Source organism: Castanea sativa, chromosome 10, assembly GCF_040712315.1.
Source record: "Castanea sativa cultivar Marrone di Chiusa Pesio chromosome 10, ASM4071231v1".
Lineage (NCBI taxonomy): Eukaryota > Viridiplantae > Streptophyta > Magnoliopsida > Fagales > Fagaceae > Castanea > Castanea sativa.
Genome location: NC_134022.1, coordinates 28,387,592 through 28,414,056, shown reverse-complemented (window position 1 = coordinate 28,414,056; position 26,465 = coordinate 28,387,592). Strand labels below are relative to the sequence as shown.

General features: G+C 37.0%; 1 protein-coding gene across 1 annotated transcript in view; it reads right to left on the bottom strand.

The window, feature by feature from the left end:
• LOC142612814 (protein TIC236, chloroplastic) overlaps positions 1-26,465 on the bottom strand; it is a 40,411-nt gene that overhangs the window by 8,841 nt on the left and 5,105 nt on the right. Inside the window, exons 3-15 of the mRNA XM_075784974.1 lie at positions 20,132-20,330; positions 19,960-20,019; positions 18,689-18,793; positions 16,867-17,007; positions 14,042-14,104; positions 13,458-13,688; positions 13,275-13,358; positions 8,965-9,122; positions 8,321-8,840; positions 6,806-6,976; positions 6,571-6,630; positions 1,703-1,825; positions 416-691 (exon numbers count right to left, since the gene is read on the bottom strand). Coding sequence (XP_075641089.1) covers positions 416-691; positions 1,703-1,825; positions 6,571-6,630; positions 6,806-6,976; positions 8,321-8,840; positions 8,965-9,122; positions 13,275-13,358; positions 13,458-13,688; positions 14,042-14,104; positions 16,867-17,007; positions 18,689-18,793; positions 19,960-20,019; positions 20,132-20,330 — 2,191 coding nt within the window. The remainder of the gene's footprint in view (positions 1-415; positions 692-1,702; positions 1,826-6,570; positions 6,631-6,805; positions 6,977-8,320; positions 8,841-8,964; positions 9,123-13,274; positions 13,359-13,457; positions 13,689-14,041; positions 14,105-16,866; positions 17,008-18,688; positions 18,794-19,959; positions 20,020-20,131; positions 20,331-26,465) is intronic.

Sequence of the window (26,465 nt, the reverse complement as noted above, 5' to 3'; positions counted from 1 at the left end):
GCTTTGATACCATATTAAATTACCAATTGTCCTAAAAGCTAAAGCTATCAAAAAATGGTGAATTTTAATCACTTAACCATAATTCTAACAATCTGAAACACAATGCTATAGCAAACTAAACATAGATTTTACTAAGTTACAGAAGTGTGAACGATCTATTCATTTGATGCTTCCACATATTCTCCTGAGGGACAATGCATTGCAGAGTAGGGGAAATTGTAATAGACCAATGTGATGGAGAATAACAGTACTCATCCTTGCTTGGTAATATTACCCATATCAATATTTTGTGCTAAAGCCAACTTCCAATCCTAGGAAGTTAAAGTCAATTTCAAGCAACCATATGCTACTAAACTACACCCAGATTATTTTTCTGATATACATTCATCTCCAACAAATTTAAGTGGAAGACAACCTTTGATCTGGAATGAACAGCAGGATCTGTGCTTCGAGAAAGAAGTCTGGCAAGTGGAAGCATCTCAGCAACCTCAGCTCTAGGAACTTCAAGTCTCATTCTCCACCTTCCCATAGAAGATATGACACTACCCAGATTCCCAGCCATTGCCCTTTTGAGCAAGCCACCACTTTCTTTGCCAGCAGGGCTTCGATCTCGGGTACCAGGCAAGACATATTCACCTTGAAGCTCATAACGGCTACTGCTTAGTTCCAGAACAGTTTTCTCAACAGTGATCTATTCAACACGTACAACATCAAACATTTCATTCATAGTGCTGTAATTGTGAAAATAACATTACTGACATAGATACTGAAGCTCATAACAAATGAATATAATATAATTATTTTGCAGCAACATACAGCCATAACTTTGTTTCAGAAAAATGTTATAAAGTGATCTGAGGAATAATGCTCATATCCTAAAAATTAGAAAACAATAACAACAATATTATTTTTGGAAAAATAAGCTTTTGAAAATTGACAATAAACAGATTTACCAATATTTTAGCAATATAATCTAAAATAGTTTTGAAAATAATGGGTGGAAAAGCATTTAAGATATCAAAAGAGCTAAATACATAAATAAATTAAAAAAACACATTGGAGGTAGAGCATGTGTTCTGTTTGGAAGACTCAGGTACAAATGTGGTAGAATGTACATAGTACTGACCAACACAATTACTACCGCAAACAATACTAACCAATGCGATCTAGGCCTACTTTTGTATTTTAAGAAATGAAATTAGATAGATCTTTGATATCAACTATTTGAACGACAGCCTCCTTTTACTTCTGTTACTTCCAGGGATTAGAGATTGGAAAACAGATAGATATCTCCTTTTTTTTTAGTACAAGATATCTCAAATTTTGATATCCTGTTTCACCGCTATCACAGTTTCTCTTTTGTATCTTCCTCTATATAATCATATTGGCATTTGGAAGGAAGAGTTTAAGACAATTAAGGCAAATCCTATAAAGTATGATATTCAATAACTTTACATAATAATAGTTGGTGGAGAAGAAGCTGAAGCTATTATGAAGTAAGCCAACATTATGTCAACCTTTTACAGTACAATAATAGTGATGATATATTATATGATATATTATTGCTATCACTATCATCTCTGGTGATAGCAACTAATTAATCTCATAATAGGTAACCCCTGAGATGATCGTTTTAAATTTCTCAACCAATGAACCCACCAAAAGGATAGATTCAAGGTAAAACTATAGTGTAAGTACTCACAACATCCCCACTCCATCTGGCGGCCACATCTAGCGCTTCACCTAGCACACCACTGAATTTTGGCTGAAGCACAGATAAAACTCCATGACCTCTTCTCTTCTGAAGGTTAAGTTGAATTTCTGCCTGAAAGGATAGAACCAGCTACAAGATGAGTAACAATCTCAAATTTAAATTGCTACTGACAACTTTTTTTTATGAATAATAGAAAATTTCATTAAAACAGAAAAATAAGAATCCAAGTACACAGGAAGTGTACAAGAGAAACGCTAGAAATCAGAAAAAAATTACTACTGACATCTAAAAACTAATCATCATGAAGCTTCAGTCAGATTAAGATTCCAGTGAATAACAAAAGGCAGATTTTCTTTTCAAATTCTCACATATAAATATAATATCATGGAAAGAAGAAAAAGCATATCACCATTGACATAATTTCCAGAAATTGCATTAAAAAAATCCAGAGAATGCATAAAAAAAGTGAATTAAAATTTGAAATTCCAGGAAAAAGAAAGAAAAAATGGTTCAAGAGAGCTTTTTCAGTTTTTTTTTTTTTGTCAATTGTAGTAAAAACAAAAATTACATAGGGTACAATAAGAGTAATATGAATTATACCAGCTGCATACCCATACCAACCCCTTCAAATCAAGTAGACAATGAGTCTATGAATCACATAAAACCAAAGGTCTGCCCCCATCCAAGGAAAACCAAGTAAAATGAGTCCCAACAAACTTGGATTTCACCCTCTCAACACCCACCTCTTTTCCTTTAAAGATCCACCTATCCCTCTCTCTCCATATCTCCCATATCACAATGTAGCTACATTCCAAACTGTATTTAGGTCTTCCACGCCAGTGTTGAAACACTCCTCTAACTTATTTAGGCATCACAGTATCACACATTTCACACCAAAAACCACAAATATAAAAGTCCATAATTCCCTCACCATCAGGCAATGCAATAACAGACAAACAATTTTCTCCCCATTCTCTTTGCACATAGCACATCGATTCACAATATACATACCTCAATTTACAAGATTGTCTATTGTGAATATCTTTCCAAACTGTCCATAAAAATAAAGCCAGGCTCAAAGGAGCCTTTAACCTTTATATTGTCTTACAAGGGTCAGAAACCCCATTCCTTCTTAAAGCCTCAAAATACAAACAAACGCCAAAGCACCCATCTTTGCTTAATTTCCCAAGGACCTGACCCTCTCAGCCCACACTAATCCAGGTAGAATATAGCACCTTTAAAAAAATAGTAATAGATTCCAATTCCCAGATCTGAGCAAGCCTCACAAAAACTTGATTCCCTGAACCCCTCCATTAGTCAACTCTATGCACTAGTTTACTCAAGCATCTTTATTAACTGAAAGCTGAAACAGATTAGGAAATAAGGATGCCAAGTTATTATTAGTGCACCAAACATCATGCCTGTGCCAAAATCTAACTCTTCCACCTCTCCCATTTTATAGCCAACAAATCAACTTCATGAATCCCACCCTCCTCTAATGGCCTTCCAAACTCCATCCCATGTGTTGTACAAACTGGATTTGAGACCCAACATCCCTCTTCCTCACCCTCACCAATCTTTTCCATAAGTGATTATTTTCTTGCAAGAATCTCCGTAGCCACTTCTCAAGCAATGCTTGATTGATTGTGCCCAATTTTTACCTAGCTCCTTCGATAAAGCTTCTCACAGAATCTCTTTTAGACTTTTGCCCTCCGTTGTCACCACTATTCCCAAGTTCATCAGCTCTGGCCAATTCGGCTAGCAACCCCCCCACCCCCCCCAAAAAAAAGTCTTTGCTCTTCTGCCAATCTCCGCCATCCCAAAGCTTTGCTTCTCCGCTGATCTCAACCTCAAGCTTCTTGACTTTGGATCCACTGAGTTTTAAATAGGAAAAAAAATGAAGAGATCTAGAGAGGGAGGGCAGAGGAAAGGGGACAGGTGGAAGGAAGCGCTAGGGGGTAAAGAAGAAAAAAAGAGCTAGAGGTAAAATTGACACAAAAATCAAAACTGTCATTTTTTTTTTTTTTTGATAAGTAATGTAAGAAATTTTATTTAAAAGAACCAACCAAGTACACTGGAAGTGTACTATAGTGGCACAAATCAAAAACCCAGATTACAACGATCAATAAGATCGGAGAGAGAAAAACAAGAATAGGAAAGCAAAACTAAACTCTACTCAAGGAGAGTACGGAAAAACAAACACGTAGGGTCTATTTGGATACCGCTTATTTTACTAAAACTGAAAACTTATTGCTGAAAGTACTGTAGATAAAGGTAAAAGTTAGCTGAAATAGTACAGTGAGGCCCATGAATAGTACCAAAAAGTGCAGTGGGGCCATGAATAGTACCAAAAATAAGCTCAATAGTGAAATAATTTTCATTTTTCATTGGTACCCAAACGGAGGCTTAATGTCAAGAATAGACCATTCACAATCCTCAAAGCATCTCGCATTTCGCTCCCGCCACAAGCACCAAAACAAACAATGTGGCACAAACCTCCATAAACCTATATTTCGATGTCTACCAAAACTCCCCTGCCAAGAAGCTAACAACTCACTAACTCTCTATGGTATAACCCAACGTATACCAAACAAACAAAAAACCATAAATGAAGAACAAGATGATCCACCGATTCCCCACACCTTTTACACATAAAACACCACTCTAACACTGCAATATGCCTCTTCCAAAGATTATCCGTTGTTAAGATCTTACCTAAGGCAGCAGTCCAAGAAAAGAACGCTACTCTAGGAAAAACCTTTGATTGCCACACCATTTTCCAAGGAAAATAAATGGCAAAAGAAGTTAAAAGCGTGAATCAAAACTGTGTCATTTTATGAGCTTTAACGGCAAAATTTAGATAAAAGTACACAGAATGACTAGATTGAAAACATATGAAGTTGAGTGAATTGGGAACCGGGGGGAGGGGGGGGTGTGTAAATTAGAGGACTGATGGTAATTGTATAAGATGGAAGTTGACAAAGAACGAGGATTTTACTATCCGCTCATATTATCATAAGTTACATGGTTCTTCCTTCATTGTTTTTCCATGGAAAGGTATTTGGAAGGTTAAGGCACCCCGGCGTGTCTCTTTCTTTGTTTGGACAGCCGCATGGGATAGGATTCCACGAGAGATAACTTGCGGCTTAGGGGCTTTGAATTTGTTGACCGGTGTATTATGTGTCGTTGTTGTGGGGAGACAGTGGATTATTTGCTATTACATTGTGGAAAGGCTTATCGGTTGTGGTGCTGTCTTTAGAATTTTTGGGATTTCATGGGTCCCTTCATGTACAGTGTTAGATTTTCTTTTTGGTTGGTGGAATTGGTTGGGAAAACATTCATCTTACATTTGGAGTTTAGCTCCATTGTGTTTGATGTGGTGTATTTGGAGGGAACGCAATCGGCTGACGTTTGAAGATTTGGATAGATTCAATGACCAACTGCTTGCTCTCTTTTCAAGTTCCCTTTTTTATTGGGCTAGGGCTTGGGGACTCACATTTAGTGATTCTCTTCCTTTATTCCTTAGCTCTCTTCTTCTTTGTAATTAGTGTTTTTTTTTTTTATGTTTTTTTTTTTCCATCTTTTTTTGTACTTTTGATATGCTGGTGCTACTTTGCATTTAGCAGTTTTTTGAATATGCATTTAGCAGTTTCTTACCTATCAAAAAAAAAAAAAAAAAAAGAGTGATGAAGACAAGGAAGAGCTCAAGGAAAAAGAAGATTAAATATACAAAGATTCAAGAATCATGGTCGTTTTAATGTCGGACCTTCTTTGCACCTATGATAGGTCATTTTAGTTATTAGTATTGAGTCTTCTAGGTTGGAAGCTGCTGGATCAGTTTAAGTTCTATTAGAATAAGGACAATTTGATAATTTCCAGAAATCTAGAATGGGATGTCCTTGGCTGTACCAAAGGCCCATGAGTCTTTTATATAATTATTAGTAGTACTAGGAATAGGTTATTTAGAGTCCAAGTCCTACTAGAAAAAGGATAACTATAGCCTCTATATAAAGACTCTTTTGTGGTCATGTTATTTCAGAATATTGTGATTGATTAATGAAATTCAGCAGCTTATTTTGAGCTTTGTTTGTGTGATGAAAACTTCTCCGAGGTGTGATGCCAAGAAACCCTAGGTGTGATGCCTAGGAAGACCTAGGTGTGATTTCCTGGTGTTATTTATGTTATTTTCTGTTTATCCCCTGTTTCAGCCCCAAACAGCCGTCAACATTCATTCTCTTCTGACCTAAACTCTTAAACATCACTCCTTATTCAAGAATTCATCAAGAAACCTAGTATAGTGCTGAACTTTCTTAACGGTCCTAAACATCATGAAATTTGCCAACTTAGAAGAAGAAGAAATAAAAAGGGTATTCATTCACACAAGCCTAAGCCACCAAGTCACTAGAATAAACTGTTTAAACAGCAAGAAAAATCTGATCCATATAAAGGGAAGCAAAGAATTTCTTCCAGAAGGCAGCATTACAAATTTAATCAAAATATCACAGGCCTATAGCCAAATTAGAAAATACTTATAAGAGCCAGAACATACAATGTTGCACAAAAGTAATTAGACCTTGAGACCCAGTCCTGCAACCACCCCCCCCCCCCCCTGCCCCCTCTTCCTTTTTTCCGTTTGTCTAATTTATCTCTACTCCCAGTAAAGAAAAAATCCCAGTACAAATCTGGAATATTGTTGAATGGTAGGCCCACCTCAAAATGATTTTTCATGCACACTAAAGACAATCAAGGAGGGATGAGACACAGGGAACAATGGAATCAAATAAGAACTTAGCATTGAATAGAAAATGGTAGATATTTATCCACAAAAATGAAAAAAAATAAAGAACACCGCTTACTCTTTGTATTGTTCCCCGCAGTGAAGCTAGCTCCAATTCGTCAAGAGGCAAATTCCGTACCTAAAACCAGCTCAAACAAAGTCATGAAAAAGAAATTACTGATTTTCAAACTATTGCTGCTTTTAAATAAGCACACTGCACACAATATAAAGCTTCCCATATAGAGAGAGAGAGAGAGAGAGAGAGAGAGAAAACACAACAAAAAAATTTCCATGAAATAAAAAACTAGAGGCACCTCCAAATTAGCAGAATGTAGTGGTCGAAAACAAACATTAGCTCTTAGTTGTCCTTTATGAAGGGAAAAAGATAGTAATTTTCCATTTTGCGGATTTTCTTCACTACCAGGCTGCAATGGCCCTACAAACTCTACTTTGAGACTTTCATCCGGCCTGCCTGTTGCATCCAACTGCATTACATAGACAGAGCTAAGATTTCAGAACAACTATTGTAAGTAAAATAGGAACAGAGAAAATTATGTAGAATTAAAAGAGTAGGTCCATGGCTAATAATACCTGACCTCTCTCATTAGTATATTTCTTATAAACAAGTTAACACATTAGCCTTGTTAAGCACAATAAATCACAATCCATAGTAACAATAAAAGTAAATACATCCTTGATCTTCCATCTAAGACTAGTCTCTTGGGTGCTCAACCTAATGATACTCCTATGGACTCTACTATTAAACTTGATGGCGAGCACGCTGACCTGTTTCTCAGTGTTGGTCGCAACTGACAAATGGTTAGAAAGCTAATTTACCTTATAGTAACTCATCCTGATATTACCTATGCAGTTGGTGTGATCAGTCAGTATATGCATGCTCCCTGTCAACCTCAATATGGAGCTATTTGTCGTATCTTGCATTAGCTGAAGAGCACTTTTGGATGAAAATAGGTTTTAGTGATGTTGATTGGGCTGGGAGTTTTTATGATAGACAGTCCATTTATGGCTTTTGTATCTTTGCTGGAGGTAGTCTTATTACTTGGCACAGTAAAAAGCAGAATATTGTTGCCCATTCTAGTGTCAAAGCTAAGTATCAAGCTCTGGCTCCTACTGCTTCCAAGATGTTATGGGTTCAATCTCTCATTCATAAATTGGGAGTTGATGTTCCTACTTCTACGCAAATGTATTGTGACAATCAGGCTTTTTCAATCTTTATTGACAGCAATCCCGTGTTCTATGAGCATACTAAACAATCAACCTTGATTGTCACTTGATTTAGGATTTACTGATGAAGAAGCAAATTACTACTCCCTTTGTTTGTTTGGATGATCAGTTGGGCGATCTTCCCATGGAGCGATTAACTCATGCGTTCTTTTGAAATAGATTGTCACTCCCTTTGTTCGTTCAGATGATCATTTGGGTAATATTCTCATGAAGTCATTAGCATCTGCCTCCTTTCAGCAATTGTCTTTCAAGCTCGATATGTAAGTTTCATCTGTATGCTCCAGCTTGAGGGGGAGTGTTAAAGTTACTTCTTTTTTAATCAAAAAGCATGTTATTTTATATTAGCATAAGGGTATTTTGTAATCATGCCATAAACCCTAATTTAAAATTTTTCTAAGGTGAGGGAATGATTACCAAGCCTAGATCTTTTCTCAAATCTCTATCTCTCACTAGTCTTATTTTCTCTTCCTTAACCCTAATACTCATATTTTGGTGAGTGAGCCAAGCAGTGTAACATATTAAAAAGACAATAATAACATAAAATTTGTAAATAACTTGAGTAGGGATTGAAATTTTGACATTACCTTGATACACTCACGTGAAATGCTCAACTGTCCAACCAACTGAGGTGCTACCATCAACTGATTCAGCTTGAGACCTGAGATCAAAACCTCACCCACAAGACCATCTGTTTTTCCCTTATCTGACATTTCCAAAAGTTGCTTATTCTTTTCAAATCCAAGATTGTGCTCATTAGTACTGCTACAGGGCTTTCCTTGAAACTTGATCCTTCCAGTTGCTTTCAAATGCGTTGGTCTTGGAGAGTCAAAAGGATAAGAAGATATCAAACTGAAAAATTCAAAACCACGCATACGTAAATCCAACTCAAGTCCGTCAACAATAAATGGCATGACCCTCTTTGCATCAAACTCTGTTGTGCTGAGCCAGTATTCATCAAGATAAGATGTTTGAATTTTTGTGGTTAATTCAAAGGCAACAGAAGAAGAATTAACAGTGATGTAGTCATGTGAAATTAGGATATCTCCTCGAGCATCAGTAAAGGAACCTTCAGCTTTTGGAGCAAGCCATTTAATGTCAAACCTCCTAAATAAAAAATCATGATACATAAGCCAAGTTGAAGTATATGGACATCCAAATTGCAGTAACAAAACAAATTTAATTAACAAAAGAGAGAAAGGGGGGGGGGGGGGGGGTCCAAGGATCTTACGGTCTTAAAAGAGATCCAGACATTTTCGTTTCTCCATTTAAATCCCCTAATTTTAGTGGCATCAGATGAAGATATCCAGGTATATACCGCTGCATAATTTTATCAAAGGACAAATTTCCAGAGAAATTCACATCTATTGCGGCATCATCCAGCTCACCCTGCAAAAATAAAGTGTTCTACGTCAAAATGCCGCAAGAAAATTAACAGAAAAAGTAGACGTATCATCACCACTTATTTCAAAGCAACAATTTCCTAAAAGCAGTCAGGCAACCCCCACTAAAGTTAAGACACTACACTCTACACGTGCATCATGTAGGACTAAATAAGAAGATGACTGCCATCCAAAAGGCGGTGCAGCTGCCATTTAAAACAAGGTACGATTGGATCATAAAAAACTAAGATAAATCTCCTACAGAGGGGCCACTCATGACACCCATAGGATGGGGAAAATGAGCTGGTTTTCCCAAAAAGTACCAATTCAGAAAGAGTAGGACATATATCAAACTCATTGGAAGGGAAAACAGCAGAATGGGGAGGAAGCAATTATATCTATAATCTGTACCCAATCACTTGGGATAAGGGGCTGCAAATCCATGCATTTACTAATTCACAAACTGCTATGTTTGCAGAGCACGTGCATGCCAAGGGAACAAATATTGCAACTTAGTAGCAGCTGAAGATAAGGCAGCCGAAGATAAATGCCTCAAGTGTTTGTTAGGATTAGGATAAATTGGAATTAAGTGATAGTTCATATTTGAATTATTTGGATTAGAATGTTGTTAGGTTGTTGTTATCATTTAAACTTCCTAGAGATAGGATTCATTCTGTTTCCTGGGGATAAGTGATAAGGTTGATTGTTATCTCTTCATTTGGATTAGTCATGTTGATGTATTTAAACTATGAACAGTGAAATAAGAGGCAAGCAAATATAATTCCTAAAAATCCTTTCCTTTCTAATTGTTCTTGGAGGTTTGTCGCCTCGAATACAACTAATTGTTTCCATTCAATTGATTGGGTCATAGCATTTGGTATCAGAGCCAGATGACTTCCAACCCACCACCATCCACACGATCAACTACCAACGATGATCGATTGTCTGCTCTAGAAGTTAGTAACCATTCACTTCGAAGGCAAGTCGATGGGCAGCAGGAAGAATTGACAAGAATACGTGAGAGTATAGATGCCCTCTCCAATGTTGTAGCAAAGATGGGACGGCAGCTCGAACCAAGGGGTGAGCAGACCAATGAAACCAACCAACTGACAACCATGGGGATGGTTCCATCAATCGAAATCGTGGAGAAGGCAGTACTAGAGGACCTATAGGAGGCATACAAACTCGATTCTCTTGGTTAGATTTTCCTCACTTCAATGGGGAAGACCCAACTGGGTGGATTTACAAGGCTAAACAATTTTTTCACTATCAAAGAACAGCAGCCGAAGAGAGAGTGGTATTGGCTTCATTCCACTTGCAATGGTATGAAAAGACACAGCCTAACATGCAATGGGAGGAATTCACGCAAGCTTTATGTGTCTGCTTTGGACCTTCTGAATATGAAGATTTTGGTGAAGCTCTAGTCAAAGCGCAACAAACTAGGACTGTGCATGAATATCAAACACAGTTTGAACGATTAGCTGCAAGGGTACAAGATTGGCCTCAACGCGCGTTGGTTGGAAGTTACATCGGCGGACTTGAGGAAATTCATTAAGAAGTCAAACTTTTCCAACCATCCACCCTTCTCCATGCCACCATTTTAGCCCGTTTGCAGGAAGACAAGTTGCATAGGCTTAAGCGTGCATCATTCCCTTCAAAATCTGCACTACTACCAACACCCAAGCCAGCTCTTTTACCAAGTCCCCCATCCAAATGGAGCAAGGCGGGATCATCACCATACTCTAGTTCACGAACCCAGAGTAGCCCCTCATTCAAAAAGCTTTCTTGGACAGAGATGTAGGCACAGAGGGATAAGGGATTATGTTACAATTGTGATGAAAAGTTTGGACTGGGACACAGGTGCAGGACACAACAAGTGTTTATTTTGGGTAGCGGATGCGGAGGAATCTGCTGAAGTGGAGGAAGAAGAATTAGCAACTATTCCAGAAATCTCGCTTCATGTTTGTCGGGTATAACCACACACTGAACTATGCAAGTGACGAGAGCAATTAGAGGGAGGCAATTGCACATTCTCATTGATAGTGGAAGTACTCACAATTTTGTAGGACGGAAATTCGCTAGACGAATGGAATGTTGCAAGGCACCGGCGGCGGCTTTCCAAGTGATGGTAGTCAATGGAGAGAAACTGCGGTGCGAAGAAGTTTACCTTGCAGTACCTGTGGAAATCCAATGCTTCAACCAACATGTATCCATTGGATTTACAAGGTTCAAATGTTGTTTTGGGAACGCAATGGCTACAAAGCCTTGGAAAAGTTTTGCATGACTGGAGTAATCTCACTATGGAGTTGTGAAATGAAGACAAAAAGTTTGTGTTGCACGGAGACGATACAAGGAAGGTGACACATAGTGCGTCGGGGCTAGTAGAAAGAGATGGGTTATTATGGAACAAAGGACGTTTAGTTTTGAAGTAAAACTCTCCTCACAGAGAGGCAGTGATCCACGAGTTTCATGACACATCCATGGGAGGACAATCTGGTATGTTCAAAACTTATTAGAGAATTGCATCCAATTTCTATTAAGTTGGCATAAAAAAGGATATTCAAGATTACATTCAAGGTTGTGATACTTGCCATTGGAATAAGAGCGACACACTTTCAACAGCCACTACCGATACCTGACCGCATTTGGGAGGATATTTCCATGGACTTCATCGATGGCCTGCTGACGTCCAATGGATTCTCGATTATTCTGGTGGTGGTGGACCGATTGTCTACATTTGGACACTTCATCACTTTGAAGCATCCTTATTCAGCACAAACAGTAGCTGAAGTGTTTGTTAAGGAAGTCGTGCGCCTTCATGGCATGCCAGGCACAATTGTATCGGATAGAGACCCGGTTTTCACGAGCCAATTCTGGGCAGAGTATTTTCGGTTGCAAGGATCTGAATTGTGTATGAGCTTGGCGTACCATCCGCAAACCAATGGGCAAACTGAGGTACTTAACCACTGCCTTGAGACTTACCTTCGTTGTTTTGTAGGTATCAAGCAAAAGCTGCGGTTCAGATGGCTACCATGGGCAGAGTATTGGTACAACACTTTGTATCACACTGCCACTCACATGACTCCATTCGAAGCGGTTTATGGAAGAGCACCTACCACAGTTCACAGTTATGAACACGAGTTCACTGCAGTAGCTCAGGTTGAGCAATCCATGAAGGAACGGGATGAAATACTGAAACTCTTGAAGGAAAATTTGTGATGGCACAAAATCAAATGAAGATTAATGAGGATCGACATCGCTGCGAATTGGAGTTTGAACCAGGTGACTTTGTTTACCTCAAATTGCAACCCTTTCATCAACTCACCAGAAGCAACATGAAGCTTTCACCTCGTTTTTTATGGGCCTTACCAGGTGTTGGAGCGGCTCACTTACAGGTTGGCCTTACCTCAGCAATCACGGATACATCCTGTTTTTCACATGTCCCAGCTGAAGAAGAAATTGGGTAGTTTTGATCATGTTGCGCCGGAATAACCACCAATCAAAGAGGACGGTAGGGTGCTGCATGAACCTAAAAGAATTATGGATTTTCGCTGGATTAAGTCAGGCAAGAAGATTTTACAGGAAGCACTAGGGTAGTGGACTGGCCTTGCTGAAGAGGATGCCACGTGGGAGCACTACACGGATTTACAACATCAATTTTCTTATCTGAATCTTGAGGACAAGATTCATTTTTAGGGGAAGGGAATGCTATGTTTGCAGGGCACATGCATGCCAAGGGAACAAATAATGCAACTTAGTAGCAGCTGACGATAAGGCAGTTGAAGATAAACGCCTCAAGTGTTTGTTAGGATTAGGATATATTGGAATTAAGTGATAGTTCGCATTTGAATTATTTGGATTAGGATGTTGTTAGGTTGTTGTTATCATTTAAACTTCCTAGAGATAGGATTCGTTCTGTTTCCTGGGTAGGATAAGTGATAAGGTTGATTGTTATTTCTTCATTTGGATTAGTCCTGTAGATGTATTTAAACTATGAATGGTGAAATAAGAGGCAAGCAAATATAATTCCTAAAAATCCTTTCCTTTCTACTTGTTCTTGGAGGGTTGTCGCCTCGAATACAACTACTTGTTTCCATTTAATTGATCGGATCATAGCACAAACAAGCAAGATAAGTTATTTTCTAAGTAGTTTAGATACCTCTGGGCAAATCCATGCATTCCCTGCACCTCGAATTTCACCTCCATCCACAAGGGTAGCTCTAATTCCGTACAAGTCAGCAACCTATCACATGCAAAATAAATTTACAGGATCTTTTTTTGTACTTGGAACAACAAGCACCAATCTAATTTGTATATGTACTTAGTATCCCACCAAACTTACACAGTTATCAGTGTTAAAAGTGAAATTGGCAGATAAATATGAAAGTGGAATACGGTCAAAAGCAGCCACTGCACCAGCTTCTTTGCTTTTTAACAGTGCTTCAGATGCACATGATGCAGGAAAATCAGAAACCGAATGAGATATCTTCCTAGAAACCATTCCACTTCCCACAAATATTGGAGCATCCAGTGGGCCTTGACAGTTAAATACAGCAGTTGCTGATCCAGCCAACTGCAGCCAATACATAAGGCAAATGGACATGAATATAGAGATGAAAGGTTAGGGTGGACTTCTATGGATGTATTTTTTGCAAGAGAAAAGATCAAGAAAAAAAAATTCTTAAATATAACTGCAATTAATGCACCCAACAGTTTCAGTTCAATGAAAAGAAAAATAAATAGTTGGGCTTGTACAAAGAACCCATATGATACAGAATATCAATTTTTTAGAAAAACAATATTCAGAAATTCTAGAATGGAAAATACATACCAAAATAGAAATAATATAAGTATGTGCACCCAACTATTTAAGCATCAACACCTTTCAGATCTTAGAAGTCAGGTGCAAACTTAAGACACACATACCGGGAACAATAGAGGCCTCATCTTGAAAGTTTTCATCAGAGAATTTACTTCAACGCAAGGAACCTGAACATGAAAGTACACAGACTATCAGATGGATACAACATTAACTAAGAAAAGAAGGAACAAATGAGCTATTTCAAGCTACCAGTTGAAGTTCAAAGCAATGCCTTGACTTCGGAGTACGAACCTTATATACTCTCATTGATATGAAAACTAAGCACAGGAAGAGATCCACTATACGTCCACTTTTAGAAAAAGGCAAGTATGCCCACTTACCACCTCTCTTGATACTCTTAAGAAAGCACTCTCTACTCTACCCACTTATTACCACCTGCCAAGAGGCAGGGTTTTGAGGTGCATGGTTATAATCATTCCCTATCCTCACCTAATGGCATGTCGTTTCCCTGGAAATTGCTGTGGCATTCAAAGGTACCCTCTAGGGTTACCTTCTTTTCTTGGACTGCTGCTCTAGAGAAGATCTTATTTACTGACAAGCTCTGGAAGAAAGGTGTTATTGTTTTGGATTGGTGTTGCATGTGCAGAAAATGTGGGAGTCTGGACCAACTCCTTCTTCATTTCCCTATAACTTTTGATTTGTGATCAATGGCATTATGTTTATTTGGACTCCAATGGGTTATGCCAAAGAGAGTTCTTGATATGTTCACAGGTTGGCAAGGTTCTTTCAGCAAGCATAGAAACATAGCTTTTTGGAAGGCTGTGCCTCATTGAATTATGTGGTGTCTTGGGCAAGAACTGAATTCTAGAAGTTTTGAGGGATGTGAACAACTATCCTTGATTTTAAAGCTTTTTCCTTCGTGACTTTTAAGATTGGAGTGTTGCCTTTCATTCTCCTCCTTGTTTTTCTCTTTTATATATGTTTGAGCATTGTAATCTATTTTGACTGTATCTCTCCGAGTACACCCCCAGTGTACTTGGTTTGATTTCCTTTTAATAGAATTTTTCGTTACTTATCCCAAAAAAAGTCTCTCTTAGATTTTCTTTTTGAGACTTCTGTACTTTTTTGACACTTAGTGTTCATCATCATGAAAATCAAGTCTATTTGATTTTCAATAAAATTACACTACTTATTTATCATATATGTGTGTGTGTGTGTGTGTATAAGTACGCACACAAGCAAAAAGTATAGTGCATGGACCTTTTATGAGTTTGTGATACAGAATCTTTGAAGTAAATATTCACATTAATACTGCATATCAAGCAAAATAAAACTTCCAAACTCATTGTTAACATTAATAATAGTTCCAATGCTGGCAGTACTATTCAGGGGAGAATAAATTAATGTAAAGATTCTTAACATACAACAAGATGATGACAAAACTCGACATTTCTATGTACCACAAATCTAGATATGACAAAATTCTGGTTAACTGCATAGAACTTCCATTAGTATTGACAAAACTTAATCCATCGATTTGAGTATATGATCTCAATTTATCTACAAAGACCAATAAAGATACGGGAACCATCCTTATCTTTAATCTTAACATCTAAACAAGCTTATATGGATACTTTTTTTCTTCCTTTTGCTAAAGAGTTGATATGGATAGTTCTGTTACAGCTGTTTCAAAATTTTTGTTAAAAAAAAATTATGGTTCAAATAATCATTGAATGAAAAAAAAAATCTGTTCAGATAATCCAGGGAAACTCTTAGTGGGGATTGAACCTAAGATGTCTGGGTCTAGAGCTCATCCAAGCCTCCAACCACTAGGCTGCACCCTGGTGGATGAAAAAGTGTTATTTCTATTAATTGAGCATAAGAAAGGAGTTCCATTAATCTTCACAAAAAAGACATGATGTAGCCAAGATATTTACAAAAAAAAAAATAAAACAATTATATACAAGAAGAAAGGGACTCTATAAACAACGGAATGTAATCACTAGATGTAAATTCCCAAGCTCAAGCCCAATCAAAAAAAGTTCATACAAAAGAGGTAAAAGCTGGTCCCCCGCACTCTCCAAATCCAAAAATGTAAGGCTGTTACGCCCCTGCCAAAAAATTTACATCAAACATAACGGAGCCAAATTCCAAATATCCAATGAATGCTTCCCCAACCAGTACCTCCACCCAAATAAAAGGTCAAGGACTCTCTCTGGTTGGACCCAAGAGAGACCCCAAACAATCTAAAAACAAAGCTCCACAACTTATGGCCCCCCCCACAATGAATCAAAAGGTGATCCACAATCTCCCCACTACTATGGCACATGCAACACCAATCCATTATAGTAAAGCCTCTTCTTCTCAGATTCTCGCCAGTAAGTATCTTTCCCCATGCCACCATCCAAACAAAAAAGGAAACCCTCCGAAAGGCCTTCATACCCCAAATACATTTCCAAGGAAAAATGACAGAAGAAGACCCCCTCAAAGCATTATAATAGGAATAAATGTCAAAGTCTCAATTTTTCTTCAACCTCTACTGCACCCAGTCTCCACCCACAATCAGACTCCAAAAGATGAAGAAAATCCACAACCATCTCCAATTAACAATCATTAAAATCCCAAAGGAACCTCACATCCCAACTCCTCTTCCCCACATTCTGTCGCATCAACAAAGACTCCATTGAAGCTTCCCGATCAAGAGCATTCTCGTACAAAACCGGGAAAGTCACTTTGGGAGGTTGGTCACCACACGGCCCACACCAATAATCACGATTACAAATTTCAAGGTTTAAACAAAACAATTTGATTATGCAGATGTTGAAAAATAATTTTGATCCTGGTCAATTTCTTCCCATATGATAAAAATTATTTCTGAACTCTGAGTACATCTTCCCAGGCCTAGAACAATCTTAAGTGTAAGAATTACCTGGCACATTAGATGAAACTCTCCTTCCTCAGGATGAATTCCAAAATCTCCAGAAGCTTCTAAAGGAACACTGCCAAACCAGCCGCTTGCATTGTGCACAAATATTCGTTGACCACGGAAACATAAACTTGTTGAAATGTCCTGCATTAGAGACATGCACAGTATACCATAATATTCTAAAACTCGTAAAAATAATTTAACTTTCAAAATTGAAACTCGGTGATGGAAACAAATATATCAGTATAAGCTTGAAGCATGCACGCTATGGTATGAATGACCACCCAATGACAGCCGTGATGCAACTAACTGAAACAAAAATAAATATAGAAAATTAGTGTACTGCCAAAGCATGGTATGAAGATGACATTCAACAACTCAACAAATATTAAGTGGGCTAGATTAGAAGATCAGTACGTCTTTTTATTAAACCTGAGACCATTATATCTTTTCCCACAGAACCAAATCAAGATCTATAAAACCTTCCTCTAGTTTCTATAACGCCTACTACTCAGCCAATAAATGGTAATGAAATTGGTCTTCATTGGATATCTTTTTTTTATAAGTATCTTCATTGGATACGTCACACCCATCTTAGCCAATTTCTTCTCATTGTCCTGAATCAGTGCACTTATCAACAATATATATGTGTGTGTGTGTGTGTGTGTGTGTGTGTGTGTGTGTGTGTGTGTATGGCTTACCCTGAAATGCATAAATTTCCTGCTCCAGCCTTCATAGAAAAGACACCAAATTTAAAATATAACTCCAATACAAAAACCAAGCCCAAATGGGATAAACAGTCCTAAATTACCCAGCAAGAATAAGGAAAAAATATTGCTGCCAAAATGCGCATTTACAATGAAACTTTTAAATGTATGTATAATCTATACCAAAGCCCAAGAGTAGCAAGATACTCCCACCAATTGCTGCCATGATCTCAAACCCAACTATTTTCCAACCAAGTACCTCAAAAGGGAAGTTTAACACTACAACTGACTAAACAACTTGAGCAGAGAAACAAACGTAACAAGATCCTGTCATCCCCCCCCCCCCCCCAAAAACCCCTTTTTCTCTTTCTACAGACTGCATATAAAAGCAGAGGATAATCTCTTTTGGCAGCACAATGCCTCAACCTTCATGGTAGTAATTATGCCAATTCTGCCTAAACATCTTTTCAGGTGATCAAGAGCACCCCATTTTTCAGTAGATAAGACTATGATGAAAGTATATGATCTCATTTAGTCATCCGTATCCTAATTTCTCTGAACTTAATCAACAGATATGAAGATGAAGCAAGATGAGACAATCCTTGGAGTAAGCATTACTGCCGAGTACAAATCAACAGACTCTTGAGAGCCCAATAATCAGTGTCAAGTTACAAATACAACCAGCACCTAAAGATTTATGAAATGGCACCACATATTTCTCCACCCACTAAACAGCACACTTAATTTCAGTAATGGTTTGGGAAAACTAGAAAGCGTCAATTTATGTTCATGGAGTTATGATTTTGCTCATGAAGTGATATATAGCTTCATGCCAAAGCCTCAATAAACTGAAAATCACCTACAAGCACTAGTGAAAGTCCTACGCACCAACACTTAACCTAAAAAGAAAATTAGCAATGGCCTTAAATGCAAAAATCACCTTGACATAAGCCATACTGCAAGAGATTCAAGAGCCTGCTACATAACATATACAGAGGTCTTGCACTCTTGCTAACAAGCAACAAGGAGAAACTAAACATATGATAAAATGGTACTTTGAAAGAATATTTCAAACAAGAAAAGGCAAGCATTTTACAGCAACTGAAACTAGGACATACAGAAAATGATGATGGAGCATCAATTATATGAAAGGCCAATCCCGTCACGTCAAGTTGCCCATGAAGATTAGGAAATGTTTCTCCATTTGACATGCACATGTGAACCTGAAAAACAGAGATGGTATATTTGATCCACAATAGTAAATCAAATTATGAGATAAAAAGGAATCTTTTGTGATTAAATTGAAAGTATCTCCTTGTTCCCAGCAAATTACTATTACTTTTTAAAAACATAAAAATATAGAAAAATAATAAAAATAATTACAAACTACACCAACTAATATTTAGAAAGTGAATAAGATAACCAAACAAAATCCTTGTAAAGGTAATTCTCATATTCACTTTCCTTTTACAATATATATAATAGATGGCCAAATTACAGTCTCAAGTTGTGTAACATATACCACTCATTAAGGCAGCTATTATGAACCTTTACAGCATATGCAGTACCATCCAATAAGAATCTACATTTCTTAAACAACTGTTGACTTATTCCCGCCAACATCTAAACTATAAATCTGAAGTCAGAATTACCCCATGCAGGCATATCTCAGAAGGTCTATTCTCTCTCTATAAAAGAAAAGATAAATAAAGTATGCTGGCTATACAAAAAACATTGATATCTCTAATAATATAGTATATATTATTCAAGGTTTTTACTATATTATTAGAGATATCAAGGTTTTTTTATAGCCAGCCTACTGTACTTATTGAGAAAGAAGTCCAAAATACCAATTTCCAAGTAAACAGAGTAAAGCTTATAAGGTAGTGCTTAGCTTCAGTAGGCTTCAGCAGACCAAAATACAGACTACTAAAGTACCCCAATACAAATTTTAAAAAGATCTAACTCAAATTTAAAACCAAACAAGAAATTGGCTTTCATATTTTGAACATACTGATTTTCTTTGCAAGGAAGCATCTTTCTTTTATTGAGTTGAGAGAGTCACATTCTGAACCAGAGAGTGACTGCCCCACAGTAAACCCAGACCTGAACAATCATCTTGTCTCTTTGAGTTAAACACAAACCCCGCCTAGGAGCATTAAAAAAGTTCCAACAGAACTTTCTCCACATACTAGAGTCCAAATTATGGTGGAAATAAGTAAAACCAACAAAAGACTAAACACCAAAGCAGCTCTTGAAATTTAGAATGGATGCAAAGTAAAGGAGTTGTAATTAGGGATGTCATAAGACATCTAAAAATATGAGATAGGTCCTCCTTAGACGTTGGAACATGAGAGGGATAAGAATTATGATGAAGTTAGAGAAGCACCTCACCAGTTGCCCTCCCTTTAGACCACAAGATTGGAATCTCTAAAATATTCTCAAAAAGCTGCACAAAAAGACAAACAGGATACAAGGCACATAAAAAAAATCCATTAAACCAAATGCATAGAGCAGAATGTAGACAATGTTAACTATATCACACTCACTGTATACCTTACCGGAACATAGAGGTTAGCAATTTTTAAATTGGCATGCCATTTCTGCTCAACAGAGTCAACAAAAACATCTGTGGACAACCAGCCACCATCTTCAGACACTACATCCGATTTCCACATCTTACAGTGTCCACTCAGTTGCACATGCACACGACCATAGTGATTTTGAAACGTCACATGTCCATTGACATTCTCCATCTCTCTATTTTTTAATAAGTAAAAGAGTAATTGTATTAAAAATTAAAAGATGTATAAAAGTTCAGGGACACAGTTGAAGCATACAAGCTATATACTCAGCTGCTCCTAAACAAAAACATCAATCCAAAGAATCCAAGAAATCAAACACATTATTGGGTTTACATGCTACTCAATAAAGATGTTTTGACACAGGCAAAGAGAAGCCAGGTTAATTTAATTTAATTTCAAGTGTAAGGGGCAATTTTGTAACTTTCTGGTTTCTAGGGATGGGATGTAGGGTCTTATTTTGGTTCTATTTGAGTTTAGTCATTTAGTTTGGGATTATTAGGAGTCCAAGTTCCACTAGGAATAGGTGTTAGTCATTTTTTTATATGGATGTAATGCTCTCTATTACGGAGAAATATATATATATATATATATAAAATTAGAAGCTATGAAGCCTTATTTAGTGTTTGTTTAATGCAACCTTTTCTAAAGTGTGATGCCAAGGAAATTCTAGGCATAATGCCTAGAGGGTAATTCTTTTTCTTTTTCATCCTTAGATTTCCAACTTGAAACCTAGCAAACTCTAAACCCTTAAATCCAAAATTTCAAATACCTAAACTACCCGTCCATCAAACAGGCCCAAACACCCCATAAAGAGTCCTAACATTGTTCATGGATTTCTATTCAAAACCCTGGAACATCAAAGGAATTCATTATGCATGAAGCAATGAATCATATACTTATTACTTCATATACTATATATAAAAGCATAAGCCTTTTCCGACAAGTAAGGAGATGCTGCCATGCAGGAAAAAACACCCTCTAAAAAACTAACACTTATACAGTTTAAAAGGTTCGAAAGACCGATCGTTACATGGATTGAAAGCCCATTACACAGTACAAGGGAAAAAAAAACATAAAAACCCAAAATACGGTTTAGAGAGACATATGTTGCAGAAAGACAAGGAGAACCGAGAAAGAGAACGATAGAGAGAGAGATTAAGTCTGTCATAGATGGTGGAGAGAGAAAAATCTGAGAAGACAGTCAGGCCTTTGCCACCATCAGACCACTGTACCCTCCACCAGTATAGTCTCTATCTTTTTGTACCAAAGGTCAGCATACTCCTTTCCTTTTCAAATACTGTTTTTGTTGTTTGAAAGATTGAAACTCCTCACCATTGTCTTTCCTATTCAAATTAGAATCTTAAATCTTCAATATATCTATGTTTTTTAATTCAAAACCAGTAGTTCCCCTTAATTTTCTAGGGTTCTTCTTTTTCCCCCTTTTAAAAATAAAATAAAAAATAAAAAAACTAGATGGTTTGATTCTCTTTCTTTGGATGATTTGATTTCAAATTATCCCCCTATATATATATATATATATATATATATATATATATATATATATATATATATATATAATTTTTTTTTTTTGTGTGGTAATATTAGGGATTGAAAGCCCATTACCAAAAAAAAAAATATTATCCCTCTACATTTTTAAGCCCATTAGTTTTGTTATATGTTTCCCAGTTATACAATTGCAATGAGATTTTGTTTATTGAAATTAGGGTTAAGGAAATCGGAATTATGATATGTGACTATTTTTATTAAATATTTTTAGTAATGGGTTTGTTTGAATTCTTCACTTTTGGAATTAAATCATTCAATTTCTTTCTCTACAGATCTAGAGTCTCTAATTTAATCAAAGCAAAGGTATAATTTATATTCCTAATAATCTCTTCGTTTTTGGTTTGCTGTCAATTTAGGAATTTGGATTCATAACTCTTTTCCTCTCTATTTGTTAAAATCAGGGAAAACACTCACAGTATGAAAATCCTACCTCAGTTTTATTGACCTCTTATCTGTTTTGTTTTTTTGTAAGGGGGAAAATCCTATCTGAGTTTTAATGGCCTCGTATCTATTTTGTTTTTTTTTTTAAAGGGGGAGTGAAATTGTGAGATTTTGAAATCTAATAGAATAACTTTCTTTATATATTTTTTAAAAAGAGACTTTTAAGTCTTGATTTTGTTGTTTTTTATGTCGGATTTTAATGAGTTTAAATTGTGAAATCTGAAAGTATAATAATAAATGGACGCTGCCAATTCTAAAGTTTTGTTTTTTTTTGTTTGTTTCAAATTTCAATTAAGTTTGTTAGTTTACTTTGCTAATTGTGGATTACTTATGATATTTAAATACCATGAAATTTCAATAAGTTGAGGAGACAAGTAGAGAATCTGTCATGCAGCCGGAACCGCAACTGGTAAAGGTTTTTTTTTTTTTTTTTTTAAATTATGCCATAACTTGATTATTATGTTTAGTCATTTGGTTGGATAGGTTTAGATTTATGTATTTGAGTAAGATTTGGATTTGGCTATGGTAATTGGGTTAGAATTGTTTTTTCTTTTCTTTCTTTGGTAATGAGCATTTTTAAATTTGTGCCTTTGGTTTTATGTTAAATTCCTAATTCAAAATCTTGGTTTCTCTATTTGTGTTTGCCTTTTGTTGGAACCTCTGGACTGTGTGGAATTTTTTTTTTTCTTTTATAAATAATGATATTTCATAAATCAAAAGCCCAAGTAAACCGGGAGTGTACATGGAAAGGATTATATCAAGATCTGAAATTACAATGATCAAGCATAACAAAAAAATTAGAGCAAGAAAAAGAAGTGAAAACAGAACACCAAGCAAATAAAGAGTGGCAGAGGAAAGATTTTGTTCTTTATTGTTTGACCCCTTGTAGACTCCCTTGTAGACTCCCTGTATATTAGGGTGTTCCACCTTTTTTGAGATCAATAAACTTTTACTTATCAAAAAAAAATCTACTATTCCTTTTCCGCCAAAGACACCATAACACACACAATGTGAGACAGCCCGCCATAGGTCTATATTGCGCTGTCTACCAAATGGACTTTGCCAAGATGCAAATAAATCTGCAACACTTTGAGGCATCACCCAAATCACACCAAAAAGGCTCCAAACCATAGACCATAGCTTGAAAGCAATGGGACAATGAAGAAGAATATGGTTTACCGACTCCCCACTTCTTTTACACATATAACATCAATCCATGACGGGTACACCCTTATTCCACAATCAAATCTTGCCTAAGGCGGCAGTCCAAGAAAAGAAAGCAACTCTAGGAGGGATGTTTGAGCGCCACACAGGTTTCCACGAAAAGAGGTTGTCAGGGGTCGAGAAGAGGGATAAATAGAACTCACTAACCTTAAAGCCTGTATTTTTGTCGACTTCCGGCAAAGTTTGTCTTGCCCCTCACCAGTAAAGGTCATAGAGTGTATCAAATTCCAAAAAATATCAAATTGTTTCATCTCCCAATCTTGGGGCTCTCTATAGAATCGAAGATCCCAAAGTAGTCTCTGATTAGAAAAAAACATGACATCCGCAAAATAGGAATCCTTGTTACAACTAAAGCTGTAAAGTTCTGGAAATGCCTCCCAAAGAGTACAACCCCCACACCACAAGTGATGCCAAAGATTAATTCTACTACCATTGCCAACTTTGAAGATGATGGATTTAGAGAAAGCTGGCCAGCCTTGTCTTATAGTTCTCCACAGACTAACACCATAAGCAACTGTTACTTCTTTTGTACACCACCCACCCCAAATATTCCCGTACTTGATCTCGATAACTCGCCGCCAAAGGTGGTTTGTCTCTATGTCATACCTCCACAACCACTTACTAAGCAAAGCTTGGTTAAATCTTCTCAAATTCCGCAAACCCAATCCACCAAACTTCAAGGGACTACACACCTAGGCCCAATTAACTAGATTGAATTTGTGGGACTCATCAATACCACCCCATAAAAAATCCCGCTGGAGTTTCTCAATGCAATTTGCAACATCCATCGGAATAGGAAAGAAAGATGGGTAATAAGTAGGCAAAGTTGAGAGAGTGCTTTTAAGTAAAGTAACCTTATCACCTTTTGATAGATACAAACGCTTCTAGCTTGCTAATCTTCTCTCCACTTTTTCAAGAATAGGGTTCCAAATTGCCCTATCCTTAAATTTAGCTCCCAACGGAAGTCCCAAATAAGTCATTGTCAGTGAGGACTGCCTACACCCTAAAAGGGCCACCAGCTCGCCCATATTTAACACATCACCAATCGGAACCAATTCGAATTTAGCCAAATTAATATACAACCCTGACACAGCCTCAAATGAAGATAAAATGTCTCTCAATTTGCCAATCTGAAAAGGTAAAGCATCACAGAAAATTAGGGTATCGTCTGCAAAAAGGAGATGAGACACCATTAAGGGAGTATGAGATCTGGGACCCATAGTGAATCCTGAGATATGACCAGCCAGAACAGCCCCATCTAATAGCCGACTTAAAGCTTCCATCACAATAACAAATATAAGCGAAGATAGCGGATCACCTTGACGTAGTCCCCTAGAACTCCCAAAGAAATCTTTAGGGCTACCATTGATCAAAATGGAAAATTTCACCGTGGAAATGCAAAACAAAATCCACTGCCTCCACTGCTCAAAGAACCCACATCGCTGTAACATATACATGAGAAAATCCCAACTTACATGATCAAATCCTTTCTCCACATCCAATTTACATAAAACACCTGGAACTCCTGCCTTCAGTCTACTATCCAAGCATTCATTAGCAATTAAAACCAAGTCCAAGATTTCCCTATCCGGCACAAAGGCATTTTGGGTCTCAGAAATAATCCCCAAAATGACCTTTTTTAGCCTATTAACTAGCACCTTGGATAGGATCTTATAAATGCCACCCACAAGGCTAATAGGTCTAAAGTCTCTCACGCTAACAGCATTGACCTTCTTTGGAACAAGAGCAAGGAAGGTGGCATTAAGGCTTTTCTCAAAAACAGCTTGGGAACGGAAGCTGCCAAAGAGCTCCATAATTTCTTGCTTTAAAAAATCCCAACAAGACTGAAAGAAAGCCATTGAGAAACCATCTGGCCTCGGAGATTTGTCACCATTGCAATCTTTGATAACACCATAGACTTCCTCTTCTTCAAAGGGTCTGTCCAACCAAGCTACATCCTCTTCGGAAATCCTAGAAAATTCCACTTCATCAAGGAGTGGTTTTTGCCCTTCATTCTAGAAATATAACTGTTTGTAAAAAAGGGAAATGCAAGCAGCTATGGAACTTGGATTTGATGTCAATTCACCCTCCACCACTAGATTGTTGATGGTGTTAAATTTTCTATGAGAATTTGCAGTTCTATGGAAGAACTTAGAGTTTTTATCTCCTTCTCAAATCCAGAGTGCCTTAGATTTCTGTCTCCAACAAATTTCTTCCATAAGGGTTACCTTTTCAAGCTTAGTGCAAAGCCGATCCTTCTCCAATATCTCCTTATCGATTAGAGGACGGCAATCTGCAATTATAAGGATGTGGACATCGGCTATTTTTAATTGGCATAGACCTATTAATGTTCCTCAAGGTTTTTTTTTTTTGGATACCTCATCTTCTTTCTTTGTTTTAGAGTTATGATTGAATTTTAACCTATGGTGTCTACTGTTTATGTGTTCTTAGATTCCATATAAAAGTCATACATCCCCATTGTCCCCTCTAGGATTCTAAATCTGATTTGGCTTCGTCCTCTTTGTCCTACATCATGTTCTCCATCTCTCTATATAAAAATCATACACGGTTCAATTGCATATTTGCAAACTTTTATATAGAATTCATTATACATGGGTCATGCCAGGCTCAATGGTGGGATTGTAATTTTGCTAGCATCAATGGCTTGGGAATCATATTTTGAATATTTGAAATTTGATTCTAGGTTGATGTGGATTGTATGGTTGGAACGAAATCGTCACTCCTTTGAGGACACTGAGAAGATGTCGGAAGAGTTAAATGTTCTTTGCCAATGTAGTTTTTTTTATTGGTCTCGTTGCTGGAGTTTTACTGATTGTTCCTCTCTCTCTGAGTTTATGTTCTCTCTTAGAATAGCATTTTGATTTCTTTCTCTTTGTTGTATGTTTTTTCCTTTACCTGTTGTTCATCATCATGAACAACTTGTATTTTTCCTTACTATTTTCATTAATAATATTTCTCTGTTTACCTATCAAAAAAAAGAATTCATAATGCATGATCAATTTCATTTCATTTTCTAGCAGAACATATCATCCATAATCACTTCAATTATAATCAAGCT